This window comes from Eulemur rufifrons, chromosome 16, assembly GCF_041146395.1.
Source record: "Eulemur rufifrons isolate Redbay chromosome 16, OSU_ERuf_1, whole genome shotgun sequence".
Classification (NCBI taxonomy): domain Eukaryota; kingdom Metazoa; phylum Chordata; class Mammalia; order Primates; family Lemuridae; genus Eulemur; species Eulemur rufifrons.
In genome coordinates this window covers 94,097,466-94,118,701 of record NC_090998.1, presented here as the reverse complement: position 1 = coordinate 94,118,701, position 21,236 = coordinate 94,097,466, and the positions used below count along the sequence as shown (strand labels likewise).

Sequence of the window (21,236 nt, the reverse complement as noted above, 5' to 3'; positions counted from 1 at the left end):
TGTCCTCCAACCTGCAGGGAACTTACCGAGGTCTGTGTTGGGGCCAGCGAGCAGCTGCTGGAACTTGTCGAGCCGGGAGGCCTCTCTCTTACTCAGTGCTGAGCTGCTGAGGGTGCTCGGGTCGGACATCCCACCCACTGCAACGGTGGCCGAATGTGGGAGAGACTGGGACCTCTGCAGAGGGACAGCATCACTGGCACCTTCTGCAGGGGTGAGAGAACAGGGGTGAGGGTGAGGGTGTGCCTCCTGACCACATGTGCTTCCTGCACCAGGGTGGCCTCACACCTGCCATGCCACCGTCCCTTTGTGAATGCTGTCGGGTCGCAACTATCCCTTCCTCCCGTCACAGAGCAGTGGGACCTTGGTCTCTTGAGCAATAAAATGGAACTGACACCCCTGAAATTCACCTGCCTCGCTGGCAGAGTGTTATGCATCACTAAAACAGACACACCCCCATCAAAGCAAGACAATGAGAGGCTTGGAAAACTCCAGACAACCTCAGGGTGTGTCAGTGGTCAGGCTCCCACGGGTGCCTGGGACTGCAGATCAGGGCCTGCCCAGGTACCATGACCCAAAGGATCTGTCCGGGGGTCCTTTGGGGTTACCCAGGCCTTGGCTTGGAGGGCAAGTCACTGCGAGGGAAAGGACGAAGCCTGCAGAGGCACCGAGGACGGGAGGCAAAGGCAAGGACACACCAGGAACCAGAATGCCACGAGAGCACCCACCTGCTGTCTCCAGAGCACGTCTGAACCCACCACTGGCCAGACCCTCCCTTGATCTCACCACAGTCCTGGGAAGAGGTCAGGCAGGGACTGTCATCCCAAGGAAACAAAGGACGCCAGGCATGTGAGGATGGCACCTGCCCTGACCCCACAGCAGGCAGCGACAGGGGGGCCATCAGAGTGCGAGCTTGCCCACTCCTTGCCCAGTGCCCCTTCTGCTACTGCACACAAAGGCCCCGCCGACCTTTGAGACCTGCACCACACCCAGCACCCAAGCCCAGGGACAGCCAAAGGTAAGATCCAAAGGCCCTCAGGCCACTCAACACAGAGCCACCCAGGACCAACAAGGAAGAGGCTCTGAAAGGCTTGAAACTACTAGGTCTAAATTCCATCCAGTGATCTCATCCTTCAAAAACTGAAAATTAAAGTAGAGTAAAAAATAAACTCCAGGAAACAGCAAGAACAAATGCTGCAGAGTCAACACGCTGACACTGACGTCCCCTGCGCTGACGTCCCCTGCTGGCAGTTGCGGCTGAGCTGGGGTGAGAGGTCACTCCCCCAGCTCCCTCCTTTGGCCCCATTTCCATCGCAGTCTGGGGAGAGGGAGTGGATTCACACAGAAACCCTCAGGCCATACAGGAGCATGGCAACCTGAACCTGTAGCCTCTGGGCAGAATCTGGCCCAGTTAAATTTCCAGAAATGTCTGCTAAAGCTGAGGCACAGACTTCAGGACACTCCCCCCATCTCCTCTCCCCCAGGGAGCAGCATCCAGAGAATCCTCCTCCCCACCGGCCTCAACTCAGGGGAGGCTTGAGAAGCAACGCCTGAACAAGGGGAGCACCTTGGGTGGTGATGCTCAGGGCTCCTTTTTCCCTCTTTCAGAGTCTATCATTTCAGTTGCACTTGGGATTCTACAGAAAAAACAGTCCGGGTGTGGTAACTTGCACCCGTGATCCCCGCACTCTGCAAGGCCCAGGTGGGAGGATCACTTGAGCCCAGGAGTTTGAGACCAGCCTGGGCAACTTACAGCAAGACCTCATCTCTACAAAAAATTTAAAAATTAGCCAGGTGTGGTGGCATGTGTCTGTAGTCCCAGCTACTTGGGAGGCTGAGGCAGGAGGATCACTTAAGCCCAGGAATTCCAGCTTACAGTGAGCTGTGATGACACCACTGTACTCCAGCCTGGGTGACAAAGTGACACTGTCAATTGAAAAGAAAAAAGAAAAAAAAAAAAAAAGATTCAGCAGAAAGAACAGCTACACGCTGTGCCTCAGAATTAAAGGTACTCAACTTTATTAATCCATGATCTTAAGAGATGACCGATGTAACTTCATCAAGACACCTAAGGGCCTGCCCACTTCCAGCCCCCATTCTAACATGGGACAGGTGGAATTTTGAACGTAAAGTGACAGAGATGTCCCCTGAGGAAACAGTAAGATTAACCACCAGGTCTCTGTTACCATGAACAGGAAGCACGTCAACATCCTACCCCCAGTGACATAACCGCCACCAGCCGGTGTCCACACAAGACCCCGCTTGCAGCTCCGTCACAGTCAGCTACAGGGACAGCCCTCGTCCGGCCCACTGCCCACTGAGCAGACCTTCCAGAGCCCTTCCAGCTGAAGGCATGCTTTTGCTATTAACCCAAGTGTCACTAAATAAGCAAAGTGCATCTGACCTCAGGTATAAGGTCAGATTTTTGAGGCATTTTAAGGAAGTCAGGATAGCCAAAAGGTAAAAACAGGCATACGGAAGGCTGGGCACAAGCCGCCTGACTGCGCTACCACTGAACTGTCAGCACAGCCACCTATCCTGGGCTGAAGGCCAAGGCTGACCACAGCGGGCAGGCCGCAGGCACTCTCAGGATGACATCTAGCTCCCCAAGGCCGTGCACCGTGAAGGGAGAGGCGTAAGTGTGAAAAGGAACATAAACACAGGGCACACCCATGCAGCGGGGCTGCACTGTGCCCCACCAGACAGCACATCCTCGGTGCTTAGAACCGCAAACTGCTGCTCGAATGAGCAGCAGAGGAAAATCCAACTCACAGCTCCATCACCTGAGCAGCAAGGCCCTCACCCTGAGCAGGGAAGCAGGAGGGTGCTGCAGGGGTGGGGCACACGAAAAGCCACATGGCACGCGGCCCTGAGCAAAACTGCATTTACTTCAACAGCATTTATGCAACTACACAGGACACCAAGGAGAAACAAAGACAAACGGGACACGGCCCCTGTCTCCAAGGAATTTGCAAAACATGCAAAGCAAGCGTGCAGACACGGCCCCTGCCCCTCGGGAGACAGACCAGATGACAGACCCAGGAAGCCCCACAACATCTCCCCTCCTTAACAAGACGAAATGGAAACTCCGACCCCTGGATGCTTCTGGATCCTGTCCATTCACGTGCTTGTGTCTCCCCACCAGGCTGCTGGTGAGCCTCCCCGTGCCACAGCCTCAGGTCCCTGAGAACAGGAACAGAGACGTGCCCATCTTCATGCCACTGCCAAGCAAACGGTCTGACGACTAACAGGCAGCCGAGACCCAGGGAACTGAAACATCCCCACCTCTCCTCTGCACCACACACTCCCGCCACCCAGTCACCAACCCGCTCAGTGCACCGAGGAAGCAGCGCGGTGGACTCCAGACCAGGGCTCCTCAGCCCCGGCCCGTGGACATTTGGGGCTGGATCACTCTCTGTTGGAGGTGGGGGCTGTCCTGGGCACTGTGGGATGTCACCCACTACCTGCCAGTGACACAATGCCCTGCCCCAGCAGCAACAACCAAAACTGCCCCACGATACTGCTCCACGTTCCCTGGGGGCAGGATCACCCCATGGAGAGCCCCTGCTCTGCCAGTAAAGCCTGTGGCTAGCAGTGGGAACTCTGGAGTCGAACGCCCAGGTTTGAGCCCCGGCCTACAGGTCGGCGTGCAGCTCTGGGCAAGCTGCTGACCCCTCCGTACCTCATCTGTGAAATAGGAATGACAGCAAGTCTCATGCCCTCGTGTTGCTGTGAAGTTTAATGAACTTGCTATCACAAGGGCTTGCTATGGTACTTGTCACACAGTAAGTGATCAATAAATGTTATCATTATCATCATATTGAAGGGCTCACAAAGGCCTGCCTAGATAGCAAACACGAGAAAGATGGCCGACTCCAAGGCAGGCACAGGCCAAGAGGCCAGGGGTCGCCCATCGCCCAGCCACAAGCTGCTTGGAGTAGCCTTCGATTTGCTCTTACAGGATAAGTCATCCCAGGGTGACACTCCCCCTTGGCTGGATGCAGCCTGAGCCTGGCTCCTGGTCAGGGACCCCCAACCACACACCACATGGTCCTGCTCAGACGAGCCCCTGCATCTGGGGGTGCTGAGGACCACCGCCAGCAACGGCTCGCAGCACTTCAACAGCAGCACCGCCCATGAGCAGATGCACTCAGGGTTCCTGCCAACACTGAGCCTGCCACAAGCGAGGACACACCGCCCAGGACTGGGCCTGCTGGGCGGCTGGTGTGCACTTTAATCAGTCACCAGGACTGTCAAGCCCCTTGCAAAAGCCATAACTAGATTTCCATTTATAAGTTCAAAAACTTTAAAATTTATTAGATTACAAAATGAAAACTGATCAAATGAAATAATTCATAGCATTCCCACCTAATGAGAACTGTAACATTTTAGAAGTTAATTCCTAGAAAGTGTTTTTAAAAACTTGACCTAGGTGGGCAGAGCAAGATGGTGAAGAGAAACCTCCAGCAATCGTCCCTCCCCAAACACCAAATTCAACAAGTGTCCACACGAGGAAGCTACTGTAACGATCATCTTCTCATCTGTAAACAGGGGGACGCACCGTAGCCACTGGGGAGCCTTGGAGAGAGGTATTCCCGAGGTCCGTGGAGGTCCGTGGCTGCACCAGCTGGCCTCCTCCAAAGGCATCTCTCCTCCAAATGGAATGCAGGACACGTGGCTTTCGTGGCTGGCTGTGAGAGGGCCATGGGGGTGCACAAGGGATCAGAAGGCCCTGTCTCCCTCCTAAGCACACCAGCTCTTAGTGCAGCTGGGGGCTTCAGGGGTGACATTTCTAGCTGAGGAGGGCTGGACCTCTGCAGGCAACTTCCAGTGATTCTTGCCAGGGATGTGTATCATGTGGGCTCAGGGTCGTCGGGGGAGGGAGTCTGACTTTGGAATTGCCACGTTCATATCATAACCCCCTCTAGGGTGGGAAGATGTCTATGCTTCGTACCCACTGCTCAGGTGCTCAGCAGCTGCTCCTCAGACTGTTTTTGTGACCGTCTCACTCTTTGTGCACTGGAGGCACATTGTGTCTGACGGAAAGCCACACGGCCTTTCAATGAGTACGTGCCATGGGCCAGGCACTGTTTACAGGATTGGGATGGCACCATGGACAAACCGGATGTAAGTCTTCGCCCTGCGGAAAGTCTTTCTGGTAAAGGGGGCGGATGCTAAACGACACACAACCAGTAAGGGGGCATGGAGTGTGCTAGAAGGTAGCAAGTGCCACAGGTCAAAGTAGAAGCGGGGAGCGGGGTTGGAACATGGGTGGTCACGAGAGCAGCGTGGGCAGGGGGTGCAGTCTGGTCGGGGCATCCTCGCCTGCAGCACCGTCGCGGTGAGTCAGGGCGGTGAGGCTGACCCTTCCCGGCCCTGCCAGAAACACACGTCATCTCTTCAGTCCTCCCCAGCCTACCTGCAGGACAAGACGTGTGGCTCTCGCTGACAGACTTCACCAGCCGCAGGTCACCTGAGGCTGAAGGTGGCTCTGCCTCAGCCTTCAGCCTCTGCTCCAGCCCTGGGGCCTCCTGCAGCTCAGGCCGTCCCCGCCGCTGGCTATGGTCACGCAATACCCGGTGGGCCGTCTCCATGACCACCTCGGTGTTGAGGCTCTCTGCCGCCATGGCCAGGAGCTCGTCGTCGTCCTCCCCGGCGTCCCAGGCATCACTGGTATTGCTCTCAAACTCCTGGAAGGTGCTGACCCTCTTGGCCCTCACCGGCGTGGTCGGCATCTTGGGCGTGGCCTTGAGCAAGCTGCAACGCAAAGGACTCTTTACTTACACACGCTTGGAGGCCTCAGCCTGTACCCCGAAACCGCCCAGAAAACAATCCCAGACACAAAAACACACTTGAAAGTTTTCAACCTCAATCTAGCTGACAGTGAAGGGAAAAAGCAAAGGCAGTTTATAGAGACAGCCAACACGAGAGCAGGCCAAGCTCGTGAGGATCCAGTTACAGAAAAGGAGTCTCCAGGGAGAGTCACGCTGAGCAGCCTCTGCCACCTGACAGGACCAATTTACGAGGAGGCCCCGTCCTGCACAGTGACAGTGCACCAACCTACACCCCCACGTCACTCGGCCAGAGCCTTCAAACACATCCTCGCATTCCCAGCGTCTCAGCAAAGCTCCTACAGCAGCAGCTGAGGGGTGTAGGCAGGAGAGACTGTGCAGAGAACACAGGCCTTTGCTGTATGGATTTGGAGACAGTATAATTTACATGAGAGTCCCCCGAAATATGACAACATATAATATTGGCCCCCCCCTCACATCAGGAAACCTGTCAGACAGGTACGGTCCTGCAGGGCCACCCCAGCACAAGGCCAAGTCCCACCCCTGCCACTCCCTCCTCCCTGGTGGAGGGGCACGGACACAAGGCAGAGCGTGCCTCAACAGCCAGGTGGGGAGTGCGGGAGAGAGGAAGGGAAACAGGGAGCCGCCATGAACAGCCCCAGAGCCGAGCTGCCCCTGGCTAAGGGCTGCCAGCTCCTGGCTCTCCTGGTGGCTCCATGGCGCTATGGCCCCCATGTTCACCGCCCCCACCGGGGGATGAGCTATACAGGGCGAGCAGTGTCTCACACAAAGCAACTGTGTGATCAGTGTTTGCTGAATGAGAAACCACTTCCTCCCTTGGGAATGCCAGGGAGCTGGCGTGAAGCAGGCAGACAGTGGTTGCCGCCGCCCTCCTCGGATCAGCTCGGAAAAGCCAAGTGAGGTGAAGACTTCACTTACGTGCCGTGTAACAGCGGATCAAAGGGCGGGTGCTGGGCTCCATACACGTGCTGGATGCTGGCGAGAAAGAAAGGAGAACAAATGAGCTTTCCTTCAGCTTCCCAAGAGCCCTCACCAGTTCAGCCCAACGCCAGGCCAGTGACCCACACAACTCAGGGAAGCAGCTCTCTCTGTCCCTGCCGCAGAGCCCCTCTGGCCACCGCAGGCTCCTGAGGGCCCAGTCCAGAGGGGATAAACCTCTCAGTATAAAAAAGTACTGATACAAGCTACAACATGGATGAACCTTGAAAACCTTATGGTAAGTGCATGAAGCCAATCACAAAAAAAATGCTATATGATTCCATTTACTTGAAATGTCTAGAACAGGCAATTCTAAAGAGACAGGAAGTAGATTAGTGGTTGCTTAGGGATGGGAGGAGGGAGGCTGCGGGTGATAACTAAAAGATACAAGGGTTTTCCAAGGTAATAAACATGTTCTAAAATTGATTGTAGTGATAGTTACACAACTCTTTGAATACACTAAAAACCACCACATTATATACTTTAAATGGGTGAATGCTGGTGTATGTGAATTTAAATGGGTGAATTATGTTGTATCTGGACTTCAATAAAGACGCTGTAACTTTTCAAAAAGCAATACAGCTTCCACCTGGCTCTCTTGGGTTCATTCTCTCTCTCTCTCTCTCTCTCTCTCTCTCAGAACCCAGGCACCATTGTTCTGTAAGGAACCCCAAACTAGCCACAAGGAACACCCACATGTATGCATTCCAACCAACAGCACCAGCGGAAGTCCCAGCTGACAGCCTGCATCACTCGCTAGACAAGGGAACAAGCCACCTTATGATTCCAGGCCCACCCTCCAAATTTTCCTACTGATGCCCCCAGACATCATAGAGCAGAGAGGAGCTGTCTCCACTGTGCCCTGATTTTCTGACCAAGAAAATCCACAAGCAAAATCAAATGCTTGCTATATTCACCACCGCCCCCCCCCCAACAAAAAGCATATAGCCACTTTAGATCAAGTACAACCTATGTGTCATGTCATTTCCCTAAAATTTCATGGAGGCCTCCCTGACACTGGTAAAAGCTCCCAAGGTTTAAGAATCAAAAGGCCCAGGTTTGAGGCCCAGCTCCAACACTTACTAGCTGACAAAGCTTTAACCAAGTAATTGAGCTGAGCTTTTAGCGTCCTCATCCGGGAAATGGGAATAAGAATGTATACAAGATGAGACAGCCACAGTTTGGATGTTGCAAAGTGACCTACAAACAGCAGTCATCGATATCATCAATTTATCTTTATGTAAACATTTACATTCTTCTATCATCTCCCAGTATGTTCATATAGCTCAAAACTGGGGGCCCACTGCCCACCACTTCCATGTCATTGTCACAAACGGCTCTGCAGCTTATCACAGCCCACAGGCCCTTCCCTCCCAGGACAGCCGGAGACGCACTAATTCTTCTCAGGCAAACCAAATGTGCTTATGGAGCAGAAAATGTTCAAACAAAGTTCAGGCTCAGACTAAAGGAATCTCATTTTATCTTATCAAAATTGCATTTTTATTTAGTCTTGCACAGCTAAAAAGAAAAACAAACTTTGACTAAAGCTATTTTAAAAGAATAAGTGGCAACTAACCTGCTACCTCATTTCAGATAATGAAATCTTTCTTTAAAAAAGTATATTAACCAATAAATTTCTTATAAATTATACTACTTTAAAACACAGCAGTAATCCACTGTTTTAAAAAGAACCCTAGTGACTCCTTAAGAAAAGCAGATTCACATGATATATTTCCACTTCTTGATATACAACCTAGAAAAATTCTTGCACAAGCATATAAGGAGATGGATTCAGCAACATCTGTAATACTAAAAAGGAAAAAAAATTTAGATAAATCTAGATACCCATCATTGATGGAATAATACATAAACAACTAGAATACATACATACAACGAAATCTAACCCCAGCAGACATGAATGAACTAGAGCTACCAGAATCAATGTAGATAAATTTCATTAAATGGAACACTGAAAAGTTGAAAACACACAGTATGACATCCTTTATAAACATTTTTAAATGTTAAATGATACTACATATCATTTTTTGATACATACACAAGTGGTAAAAACTCCTACTGCACGCATGGGGATGAAAATACAAAATCCAGAATGTTGACTATCAGGGGGTCGGGGAAAGGAGCTGGGTCCAGGCAAAGAACGCAGCAGCCTCAGCTGCCTGTGTGCAACGTCTTCTTTCTCAGGCTGGATGGACACACACGAGTGTTCCATGTACAATATGTGAGTCTACCCTTTCTGAATGTCTGAAATGTTTACTAGTGTTTTACTAATTTTTTTTTACTAATGTTTTACTAATTTTTAAAGACTGCTCTGGCTCTGGGAAGGTGGTGTATGTACTAGACACAGACACAACTCCTGAAGCAGTGTCTCATTCTCCAGAAGGGTCGAAACATGAAGGACCCCTCAAGGACACATTCCTGATAAACTCTAAGTCTCCCCATTCTTTTTACGTCATGCACAGAAATCTTTCCAAAAGTAAGCAACAAGTCAGAAGCCCAGAAGTCAGGTGTGACTAGAGTCCAGTGTTGCAAGGCCACTGGGTTTTGACAAGAAGGCAGCTCTCTCCTGCAGATCCTGGAGAAGAACTTTCTGGTTTGAATTTGGAGCCCCTACATCAAGGTGCTGCCTTTAAAACAAAACAGATGGTACCAGAACAGAACGGATTTGTTTTTATTTTTTTAATTAAAGGTTAAATAGCAGGGGGTGAAAATAGCAATGAGGGAAATAGCGAAGAGAGAGAGAAAATAAAAGCATGGAAAAGAAATAAATCCAGATGCAGTGTTCTAAGCATCATAAAATAAATGCAAAACTATATTACCACATTTACGATTAAATGCTTCTCTGTATTTCAGATATATGATGTGAACAGGCAAATCATTTAGTCAACTTCAGTTTATGGCATATCAACCTCTCTTCTTCAAGCACAGTCATTACTCAATGCCCCCTTTGGGTTCAATAGTGGTTTTCTGAAATATGAACTAAATTAGCAACTGAATTTATCATTAGGCTCATTCTAAAACATAGTGATGCTTCCCAGATTTATAAAATATATTCAGAAGTAAGTTTTCCAAGGAAATTAACTTTAGAGGGCTTTGGAGAAAAATGTATGAAAACCATTATTACAAGAGTAAACAATTCTATTATACCATCCCCTCCACCCACAGCATAATCTGAAACTCATGTCTGCCCCAAGGAGTCAACTGCAGAAAGACATGGCCTCCCAGACCCAAACCAAAGAGGGTCTCCGGGTCCCACCACTGACACCCACACAATTCTGCCTGGCAGTAAGTCTTACCCTGTCCTGCGAGGCTCCCACCGACTCAGTGTCACCAGTGGGCCATGAGCTCCTGCAACAGGGACTGGATTTTGTCTCCTGTCACACTTCTCATGGCCCCCAGAGCACTGAGAACCCAGCAGGGACTAGGGCAATATTTCTGAGCCACATGAAGAGCTGTTTCATGAACATCTCTTGAAATAGGTCTTGGAAATAGCATTTTCACGATAAATTTTTCCCTTGTAATAAAAGCAATGTGTGTTTATTACAGAAAACATGGAAAATATGAAGGAAGGCCAGGTGCAGCAGATAGCACCTATAATCCGGTGCTCTGGGAAGCAGAGGCAGGAGGACTGCTTGAGACCACGAGTTTAAGACCAGGCTGGGCAACATAGTGAGACCCGTCTCTACAAAAAACTTTTTAAAAAATTAGCCAGGTGCAGTGGCAAGTGCCTGTAATCCCAGCTAAGCTACTCAGAAGCCTGAGGCAGAAGGATCACTTTAGCCCAGGAGTTTGTGGTTACCGTGAGCTATGACTACACCAGCCTGGGCAACAGACCAAGACCCTGTCTCTAAAAAAATAAATAGACGAAACAGAAGTATTTTGAGGCCGGGCGCGGTGGCTCACGCCTGTAATCCTAGCACTCTGGGAGGCCGAGGTGGGCGGATCGTTTGAGCTCAGGAGTTCGAGACCAGCCTGAGCAAGAGCGAGACCCCATCTCTACTAAAAATAGAAAGAAATTATATGGACAGCTAAAAATATATATAGAAAAAAAAAAAAATTAGCCGGGCATAGTGGCGCATGCCTGTAGTCCCAGCTACTCGGGAGGCTGAGACAGGAGGATTGCTGGAGCTCAGGAGTTTGAGGTTGCTGTGAGCTAGGCTGATGCCACGGCACTCACTCTAGCCTGGGCAACAGAGTGAGACTCTGTCTCAAAAAAAAAAAAAAAAAAAAAAAAAAAAAGAAGTATTTTGAAATGTCTAACATGGAGAAGTACAGTTATGTGTTGCATAGCAACGTTGCAGTCAATGACAGACCATATACACAACAGTGGTCTCATAAGATTATAAAGGAGCTGAAAATTCTCAGCGCCTAGTGATACCATGGCTGTCGTAATATCACAGCACAACGCATTGCTCACGTGTTTGCAGCCATGCTGGGTAAACAGACCTACTGTGCTGGCACCCAGCGAAAGTACAGCACATACAAGTAGGTACAGTACATAATACTTGACAACGGCAATAAACGACTATGTTACAAGTTTATGTATTTACCGTACTATATTTTTTATCGTTAGAGTGTACTCCTCCTACTTATTAAAAAAAAAAAACAAAAGTTAGCTGTAAAACAGCCTCTGACAGGTCCTTCAGGAGGCATTCCAGGAGAAGGCACTGTTCTCACAGGAGATGGCAGCTCCCTGCCTGTGTGCCTCTGAAGACCTTCCAGTGGGACAAGATGTGCAGGTGGAAGACAGTGATATTGACAATGCTGGCCCTGTGTAGGTCTAGGCTAGCATATGTGTTCTTGTCTTGTTAACAGGTCTCAACAAAAAAAGCTTAAAACGGAAAAACTTCTTTTCAAATAGAAAAAAGCTTAGAGAATAATGATATAAAGATAGAAAATATTTTTGTACAACTGTATGTTTTAGATTGTTATCACAAAAGCGTCAGAAAGTTTTAACAAATTAAAAAGTTTACAAGGTAAAAAAGTCACAGTAAGGTAAGGTTAGTTTATTATCGAAGGTAAGGTTAGTTTATTATCGAAGAAAGAAAAAGAAATGTGTGAAGTGGGTGCAGCCCAAGCGCGCAGGGTTGGCGAGGCCTGCAGCAGGCACAGCACGCCCTGGGCCTTCTCTCTCCCTCGCTTTCCAGCCCAGCGAGCTCCACTCATCGTATGCTCCCCTTACAGCTGTACTATTTTTTATCTTTTATACTGTATTTTTACTGTGCCATTTCTATGTTTAGATACACTAATACTTACCACTGCATCGCGGCTGCCTACAGCACTCAGCACGGTCACGTGCTGCATAGGTGTGTAGCCGGGACCAACAGGCTCTACCTCACGGCCTCGGTGTGTCACAGGCTCTACCACCTGGGTTTGTGCAAATGCACTCTGTAATGTTCCCACAATGACGGAATCGCCTGACGCATCTCTCAGAACGTGTCCCATGGTTAAGCGATGCAGCCCTGTACAGACAGTGCCCACCCCAGCAGCCAGCCATCACCCAGCCCCGTCCCCTCTCTCTCCTTCCTCTGCCTCTCACTCACTCCCTCCCTGCCCGACTTCAGCTCCAGACTCACCACACTGAGCCCTTCCTCCTTTTCTCTCCTCGTCTCCTGCTGCCCCCCAGATGCCCGCAGACTCTTCCATGCACTCCCCACCTCCGCGCCCCCAGCCGAGCCCTCAGTCCTCCTTTCCTCACACTGGGGAAAATCACACTCTCTCCTGCCCTCATCGTCCACCTGTAGGTAAAGGAGCTTCAAACACATGCCTCCAGGAGGGACCACTGCCAACTCTCAGCCACAAGGCCACCCCCACGTTAAGGGGTGCACCACATTCCCAGCCCTTCCCATCCACTGCAATGGGAGACTCCATAGCTGTTCTAACCAACTGGACCCACCGATCGCTATGTGCCCCTTCATGACCCTCAGCACTCAGGGTGGAATTTCCATGTTCATCCCCAGAAAAGAGGAAACGGCTTTTCAGAGGGGAGAACAAAACATCTGGGCATACTCAAAACGAAAGTTCCCCATAGAACGGGGCGCCAGAAATGGGAAGAGCCCAGGCTGCCCTGTCCCCTCTGGGCCTCCTGACACCTCTGCCTCTCCTCCCTAAAGGGAACGAGGGGTGAAGAACAACTCCAGAAGAACTAACTGCCTGGAGACACAGAAGTCAAAGTGCTAACTCTAAACACAAAATCAAAGCACAAGGAATATGGTTTTCCCCCAGCCTTGGGGAGCCAGGCCTCAGGCCGAGCTCAGCAGGGCTCCGAGGCCAGGCAGCCCAGGAAGGCAGCAGCCTGAGTTCAGACACCACGGGTGGGTGCTGGGGAACCCACCCCCACCCAAACCATCCTTCAGAAGGATCAGATTGCTGGTGGGCGAGTGAGCTCTCTGATGGTTTCCGTGCTAATGGCCGCAGGGCGCGGACGATATAGATATGCTAAATTGGCTAATGGTAGACTCTGGACATCTACTCCTAAGGTTCCAACCCCAGTTCTGCCATTTATAAGCTGTGTAACTTTAAGGAAGTGACTCAGCTTCTAAGTTTCCTCCAGTGGAAAATAGGGACCATTCAGTACCTCCCCCACCCATGGCTGCTGTGAGGACTAAATGGGTGGTGGTGTGTAAAGTACTGGCCCCAGGTAGGCACGCAATAAACAGCCCCAGTGTGAGGGTCACTCCAAGGCCCCGCCCACTCAGCTCTGCGACTCCACCCCCGCACCTTCGGGTAGCACTGAACCCCTGCTCTGGGAGTGTCCCCATAAAGGACACTCTCCCTGGACTCTTCAGGAGAAAGAACTCACGTGGTCAGTCACACTGTGCTCCCAGGGCCAAGCACGGTGACACTCCCCACCCCGTGACTCCCCACTGTGCCCAGAAGTGTCTGCACAGAGCAGATCTCCACATGGCTGTGTTCAGTGGATGAAGGACCACGCCGAGGAAGGCGGAAGACCCTGAGCCTGCCACAGAAGGAAGGGAGGGGGCAATGTCACTCTCCCCACCCCAGCCAGACAGTGGCAGTTTGGGGGAAAGAAAAACAAAGACAAGTGGGCCGCAGGACGCATCCTCATTTCCATCATGAGCTCCCACGGTTCCCTAACAACACCTGGGGGAGATGGGGTCCTTCCTCCTGCTCTCATTATTTAAAAAATAATTCACAATCATTAGGGACTTATTTTTTTTAATCATTTTTGTCTTCACATAAAATTAATGCAAAAGAGTCTAGACTTGCTGTTAAATATGTAAGAGGAAAAAATATGATTCACATTGTTTATTTTTCAAAATGTTTCTGGACAAAATAAGAGACATTTAATAACGTGAAAAGTGACCACTGGAAAAAACAAGGAAAGGAACTACGAATACAGCAAAAACTCCCACGCTCGCACTCCCAGGGCCCGTCAGGGTCAGATCATCTCCACTTACAACTCCCACGGACACACAGTCACCACCGAATATAAGCTCCTGGGCTTCTCCCAACACCAAACACAGGAGTGAGGGTTCTTACCAAATGAACAGCCGCTTCCAAAACACAAGGAGATAAATACAGATTTATAAAAACAACAGAAACCAAGCTGGTCAGAGGCAGCAGCTCAAGATTTCTGACAAAAGAGGCGGGGCTTCCTTTTAGTTCCTGGACCCATGCAGGACACAGGAAGAACCCTCTGAGCTCACTGCCAGTCTCCTGGGGCAAAACGCACTCTGCAGCAGTTACCCAGTGACCCCAAGGCCACTGACCGAGGTCCGAGGTCTACAGTCAAGGGCAGACTCTGCTGGGGAAGTGCCAAGGGACAGCCCCGGGCACACTCCTCCACTCGTTAAGGCTGCTGTAACAAACCACCGCAAGTTAGTGACTTAAAACACACAATTATATCTTAAAGTTCTGGAGGTCGGAAGTCCTGCCCAGGTCTCAAGGACTAAAGTCCAGGTGTCAGCGGCTGCATCCCTTCCAGGAGGCTTGAGGGGAGAATCCGTTTCCTGCTCATTCCGGTTGTTGTTGGCAGAATTCAGTTCCTCGTGTTGAAGGACCCAGGCCTGCTCCGGCCAGCTGTCAGCAGGCCATTCCCAGATGCTAAAGGCCGTGCCACCTTCCTTAGCTCGTGGTCCCACGCTCCATCCGCAGAGCCAGCACCCGCGGATGAAGTCCATCCCACGTCGAATCTCTCCAACCACTTGTAAGAGCTCCTGTGGTTACACTGGACCCACCAGACAATCCAGGACAATCCCCCCATTTCAAGGCCAGCTGATTAGCGACCTTAATCTCCCTTTGCCATGCAGCATGGCACACTTACAAGTTCCAGGGATGGGGACACAGACACCTATGGGAGGCCATTATTCCTACCACATCCCATCCCCTCAGGCCAGAATCTTGGTGATCATCTCAACTCCCAACACCCAGCCCATCAGTGAATCCTGTGAACCTCACCTGCCACCTGCTCCCTGAACCTGCGCACTCCTCTCTAAGCCCACAGCCTCTGCCCTTGTCTTCACCTCCACCAGTTGGCCTCCTCTCTCACCCTCTCCTCTGGGATGACAAACAGTGTCACAGTATCACACCACTCCCTGCCTAAAACCCTTCAATGCTTTCTCCTGGCCCTTAAGACCACGACCCAAGTTTGCTCTGCAACCTTGGAAGCCCTCCATGCCCCTCGTCCCTGGCACAGGGCTGCCCCTGCAGGGTTGCTCTGACACCCCACCCAGCACCTCTGCAGCCAGCCTGGCTCCTGCTCCATGGCCAGGAAGATGTGACCACTCTACCCACGCGGGACCCTGCGACCTGCCAGCATCCCCAGACCACTGCCTTCTGCGCACCTCCACCTGCATCACAGGCGTACACGTCTCCCACCTCCCACGGTCCTCCAGCCTCTGAGGGCAACGTCCGCTTGCTCAGCACTCAGCACAGTACCTGGCGCCAGGAAGGGGCTCATAACTGTTTTCTGAATGCATTCATTATCCCCCAACAATTCCTCTCCTTCAGCTGAGGGTGGATGGTGGCCTGTTGAGCTTACTGTCACATTTGCTCAGAGATGCCAGCGGCTCTGGCAGTGTACGTTAAAAGCTGTCAGAGCCACGACACTGAGAACCCTCCTCTGCTCCAGCTTTATCCAAAGAACCCACAGCCCTGCCATAGTCAATTTAGGCCTTTCTTGCTGCCATCCCACTTTCAAATATCATACTTCACATACCCCAGCTGCCTGCATACCCTTCTGTCAGCAGAGCACACCCTGCCAGGCAGAGCTGAGCTAAAATAGCAAACATCAGAGCCGCACTAAAAGGCTGTCTGTGTTCTCAAACCCAGTGTGCTGTGATTTTTGTCTTGGCATTTAAAGTTAAGTGTGGCCAGAATTCCAACTGCAACTGCAGAAAGCAAACCCTTCAGGAGCCAAATGCACCAACGGCCCAAGAAAGAACAGGCCCCCAAAGCCAGAGACTGAACCTTCCCTGATTCTTATCCCCTACCTACTGCTTCTCACCACCTCCAGGAACTGGATGCCGTCCTCACCTGGATGCTACAGCCACCCCCTACCTGGTCTCCCTGCTTCTGCCCTTCCCCCCAACCGATACCTCCAGTCTATAAAAGTAATCCTGTTAAACCTAACGCAGACCATGCCACATCTCTGCTCAAAACCCTCCAAAGCCTTCCCATTCACTCAGAATGAAAGAGTAACAGGCCAGGCACGGTGGCTCATGCCTATAATCTCAACACTTTGGGATGCTGAGGCAGGAGGATCACTTGAGGCCAGGAGTTCAAGACCAGCCTGGGCAACACAGTGAGATCCTGCCTCTACAAAAAAATAGAAAAATTAGCCAGGTATGGTGGCATGTGTCTGTAGTCCCAGCTACTCAGGGGGCTGAGGCAGGAGGATCCCCTGAGCCCAAGAGTTCAAGGCTGCAGTGAGCTGTGATTGAGTCACTGCCCTCCAGCCTGGGCAACAGAGGGAGACACTGCCTCAAAAAATTTTAAAAAAAGGGGGGTGGGTAACAGTCCATGTCTTCACTGCAATCATGAGGCCCTACTCCCTCCACCCTTGGGACCTCGTGCGCTGGGACTCTCCCCTCCCTGGGCTATAGCCACACTGGCCCCTTGCTCTCTCCTCGGACACGCGAGCCCCACACCCAGGCCTGGGTCTGCACACCTGCTTGCCCTTCTGCCTGGACCGCTTTTCTCCAGCTACCCAGGGGAGCTGCTCCCTCACCTCCTGCAAATCTTTCCTCAAATGTCACCTTCTCAGTGAGGTGCTCCCTGGCCACCTTACCACCACAAAACCCTCCCCACGCACCTGCCCCTAAACTTACCCATCCCTCTTTCCTGTGTTACTTCTTTATAGCAATCACCTTCCAACAGTTAACTCTCTACTACCTTAGTTAAACTCTGCTCTCCCATGCCACAGTATGGGTTCAATACATATTTGCTGGATGAATAAATTATCAAACTCACAAAATTTGTCCTAGAGGCCTCTTCTTTTCTCATGAAAGAGAATCGGGTGAGGCCAAACAAATCTCCCCCTGTTCACCATAGCCACTTAGGTGTAGCACAACCCCCTCATGTAACAAATACAGAAACCGAGGGCCCTGGGGGTGACATGACTTGGTTAATGTCACACAGATATTATTAGAAAGAGAAGGCCAAAATCTGGACCACCCAACTCCTAGTCTTAAGTCTTTCCACAGTACCACACATCCTGGTTCATCCATAAAAGAAATGTCTAAGAAAGCATCAGCCAGACAAGCAACCTGAAAACCAAAAACCCTCTACACACAGGCCAGAGGGGTCCACTAGTATGACCACCTCTGGTGCAGTGTATAACCTTGGCCAAGTCATTTATTCTCTCCAGGCTAACCTGAAAGACAGTTTGGATCAACCACCACTTGTGGGTGCTGGCAATGCAAAGATGAGTAAGGCACGTTCCCTAAACTGGCAGAGATCACTAGTGTAGAAAACAAGCACATATCAATAATACCGAGTTTGATGCATGAAAGCGTAATACTTTAGTTCAGACTGCATGAAAACAGGCAAAGTTTTCTTTTCAAGGAGATATGCTGGAGATGAATTTTGAAAAGAAAAAAAAAAAAAAAGTAAGTAAGCTAGGCCAAAGGGAGGAAAGGAACATTCCAGTAAACAGGGGCACCATACAGCATGGTGTAACAAGGAACCTCTGAGTCCAACAGCACTGCTGAGGGAAAAGTTCAAAGCAGGGACAGGTAGGAGATGTGGCCAAACGCTGGAGCAGCAGTGAGGTTACACGGGGCCCTGTGTAGCATGCAAAAACACTACACTTCTCAGCATAGCATTTCAGGGGAAACAAACAAGGCCCTTTAAACTAAGCCTAACCCAGCAAGGGTGGCTGAAGGAAAGAAAACCACATGCTTTGCAAATTACAAAATGCTGGTAGACTTAACACTTGTAGAGCATCAAGAATAGTGCTGGGGAAGTACGAGCACTTAATGAATATCAGCTGTTATTGTTTGTCATAAGGCATTATTAAGGGTTGAACTACCTAAAAGGTCTTTTAATAGTCTTGTAGTTTGTGCTGGGTGTAGTCTTCCTCCTGAGTTTCCCTGGGCTGAGGTCTGCACTCAGAAAAGAGTGAAACAATCATGGGAAACAGTTGAAAGAGCTGGGAAAGCCACAGCAACCTGGCTAGGACCTCTGCTAGCACCGTGCTTGTGTAGGGGAAAACTAAGTATGCAGCTGGTGATCATCATTGCTGATAGAGAAAAGGGCATACCTGTGCAACTCCTTCTTAGGGAAGAGTTCCAGCATGTCACCTGAAACAGCACTGCTAGAGGCAAGCACCACAGGATAGCGAGGAAACACAGAGGCTGTACAGGCCTCTCCGGTGGGCCCAACCTTTCCTTTTTTCTCCTGCCCTCTTCAGCGACGGCCTCTAACAATTCTCCAAGACTCCACTCCAACTTTATAAGTGTAACATGGCAGCCGCTCTCAAAAGTGCCTAAGACACAGCACAGCATCAAAATCAAAGGAAAAGTCTGTCATTGGTCATTCAGGATCTCACAGAGGAAAATAGGGACTGCATTAGTTTCTTAATCTATCCTTGACTCATCTAGTTGCAGTGGCTGCCAGCAATCCCTGGCTTTCCTCAGCTTGTAAGTGCATTGCCCCAGTCTCTTCTTCTGTCTTCACAGGGCCGTCTTCCCTGTGTCTGTCTCTCTGTGTCCAAATTTCCTTCTTCTTATAAAGACAACAGTCATTGGATTAGGGCCCATTCTAAACCTGCATGACCTTATCGTAACTTGATTACTTCTGCAAGGACCCTATCTCCAAATAAGGTCACATTCACAGGTTCTGAATGGACTTGAATTTCGGGGTGGAACACTATTCAAGCCAGTGCAAGGACAAATTACCAAGAATTATAGTCATCAATCCAAAAGTTTATTCACTGTTGTAACTCCACACAGCAGCTCTATTAATCTTACATCTCAGTTGATTAAGAATTGATTAGAGTTTAGACTGATGGAGAACCAAAACCTCAAGATCTAAAAGCAACACATAACAGTTACCCTGTCATGTGGCTCCTTTTCCCTGGACTCTATAGCATTTGTTCCTGTCATTAGTAGGACCTCCTATCCTCCACCATTCCAGGATCCTCACCTCATCATGGACCCTAACACTGGTTTAGATGAAAGCTCTTACTGTTCTTAAATCAAGCACAATCAAGAGTAAAATAGGGTCTTTGGCCACCTTTGAAGACTCTTCATTCTCAAAGTCACTGTCAGCAGTTAGTAACTCCCCCCCTGCCAACTCCCAGATCACTCTGAAAAGTAAACTTTTCTGACTGGATGCAGTGAATTCCAAAGTTTACAATTTTAAACCTCAAGCAATAGTGTTTATTATGAAACACAGGAGTACAAAGCATTTTACTGTGCTTATAATTCTTAGAGTTATATTAATATCATTACTCTTATTTTTCAGCATTTTAGACTTTAGCTTCAAGACAGAACAAATTATGTTTTGAAATCTGGAAGTTTTCTTTTCTCTAATCTGTTTCACCAGTGGCTGATTTTATCCTAGGTATTTTCCATGTAACGTCTCCTCATTCCCTAGGGCTCTGGCTGGGGCTGAGTGCCAAGCCTGTACAGCTTCCAGGGTACATTCAGGTCATTTCAGGTACTTAATTTAAAAAAAAAAAAATTTTTTTTTGTTTTTAGTTTGCTTCCTGATGCTGACACAAGATAGGAAGCGGTTTTGAGGCCACAAAGTGGAAGCAAGGAAACTCACAGGGAACCTTTAACTCTCTTCCACGCTCAAGGTAAAAGCAGCAGCCCCCAAGAGAGACAAGAATGCAAATCAGGTGGGTCAAAACCACCACACCCCCTGCAGAAACCGACCTCCCCAGCAGGCGCAGCCTGGCAGCCTGGCCCCGGCCAGTTTCCTGACTTGACCAAACTTCTCAGCATGACCCGTGTCAGTTGCTTTCAGTCTCCCCAGGGAGCCTAGGAGTTTCTCAGAAGACAGCCAGCCAGTCTCTGGAAAAACTTGCCAGCAGCTCCTCCCGCGCTCCTACGTGCAGCCGCTGTCACCTCCCAGATCCCACGCTCGGACCCTCCAGACCCCCCAACACCCCTCACGCCACCCAGCAGTCTCATCAGCGCCCAAATCACCCTCCCAGACCCCGACTCCACCCGCAGCCCAGCAGGCAGACGCGGCCATCTGACCTCTGACCCCTGACCCCGACCCGGCCCTCCCTGTCACACCCACCTGCCTGGGACCTTGCTGTTGCTGCGCTTCCAGAACTGCTTCCTGGCCCCGTCGCTGGCCATGGCCCCTCCTCATCCCTTAGACTCGCGGTCCAGACACCGTTAGTGCGGCCGGCCTGCTCCCAGCGGCCCTTTCCTGTACCCCGGGTGGCCCCTCAGCGGTCCCGGGACTCCTGAGCGTAGAGCCTGAAGGCTCTTCCGCCTCCCTCCGGAAGTTGTGCCTCCGCACGCCCGGAAGTCCCGCCTCCGTCCCAGGCTGCCTGTGACGCGCCGCGCTGGGCGCCCGACGGCATTAAAGGGCGACGCCTGGCGCCGCGGGGGTCACTGGGCCTGACCTGCGGTCGTGTTTGCACTGCTGGCCGTGGGCTTTCGGGAACCGCGAGTGCCTTGAGCTCAGCAATTCCGAAACCGCGTCAGGCTCCGTTTGTGACTCTGGTTTCTTCTAGTGAGTGCTTTCTGGGAGCCAGCCCTAGAACAAAAGGAGGCAAGACGCCGTCCAGACCCACGGCAGGGCGACCCGGAAGCCCGAAACATCCCCGGTCGAGGCTGCATCGCCGGCCCTGCGCGGGGATCGGTAAATACCAGTGGACGGGTGTTTACAGTGCAGTGAGGTGAGAGACACGACCACAAAGTAGCGTGGAGCGCTCCCGAGGGAACAAGGGGCAGCGGGACTAGGCCAGGCTTCCCGGGAGAGCGGTCGAGCAGGGCGGCGTGA

General features: G+C 50.7%; 1 protein-coding gene across 3 annotated transcripts in view; it reads right to left on the bottom strand.

Annotated features, from left to right (window-relative positions):
- TBC1D22A (TBC1 domain family member 22A) overlaps positions 1-20,711 on the bottom strand; it is a 335,347-nt gene extending 314,636 nt beyond the window's left edge. Inside the window, exons 1-4 of one of the 3 annotated variants that reach the window (XM_069489542.1) lie at positions 20,523-20,711; positions 6,729-6,785; positions 5,417-5,754; positions 27-203 (exon numbers count right to left, since the gene is read on the bottom strand). In XM_069489542.1, the coding sequence (XP_069345643.1) occupies positions 27-203; positions 5,417-5,754; positions 6,729-6,785; positions 20,523-20,584 (634 nt within the window). In that variant the 5' untranslated portion in view covers positions 20,585-20,711. The remainder of the gene's footprint in view (positions 1-26; positions 204-5,416; positions 5,755-6,728; positions 6,786-20,522) is intronic. The other 2 variants (XM_069489544.1, XM_069489545.1) reach the window with 2 other exon arrangements.
- Between the last annotated feature and the right edge of the window lie 525 nt (positions 20,712-21,236).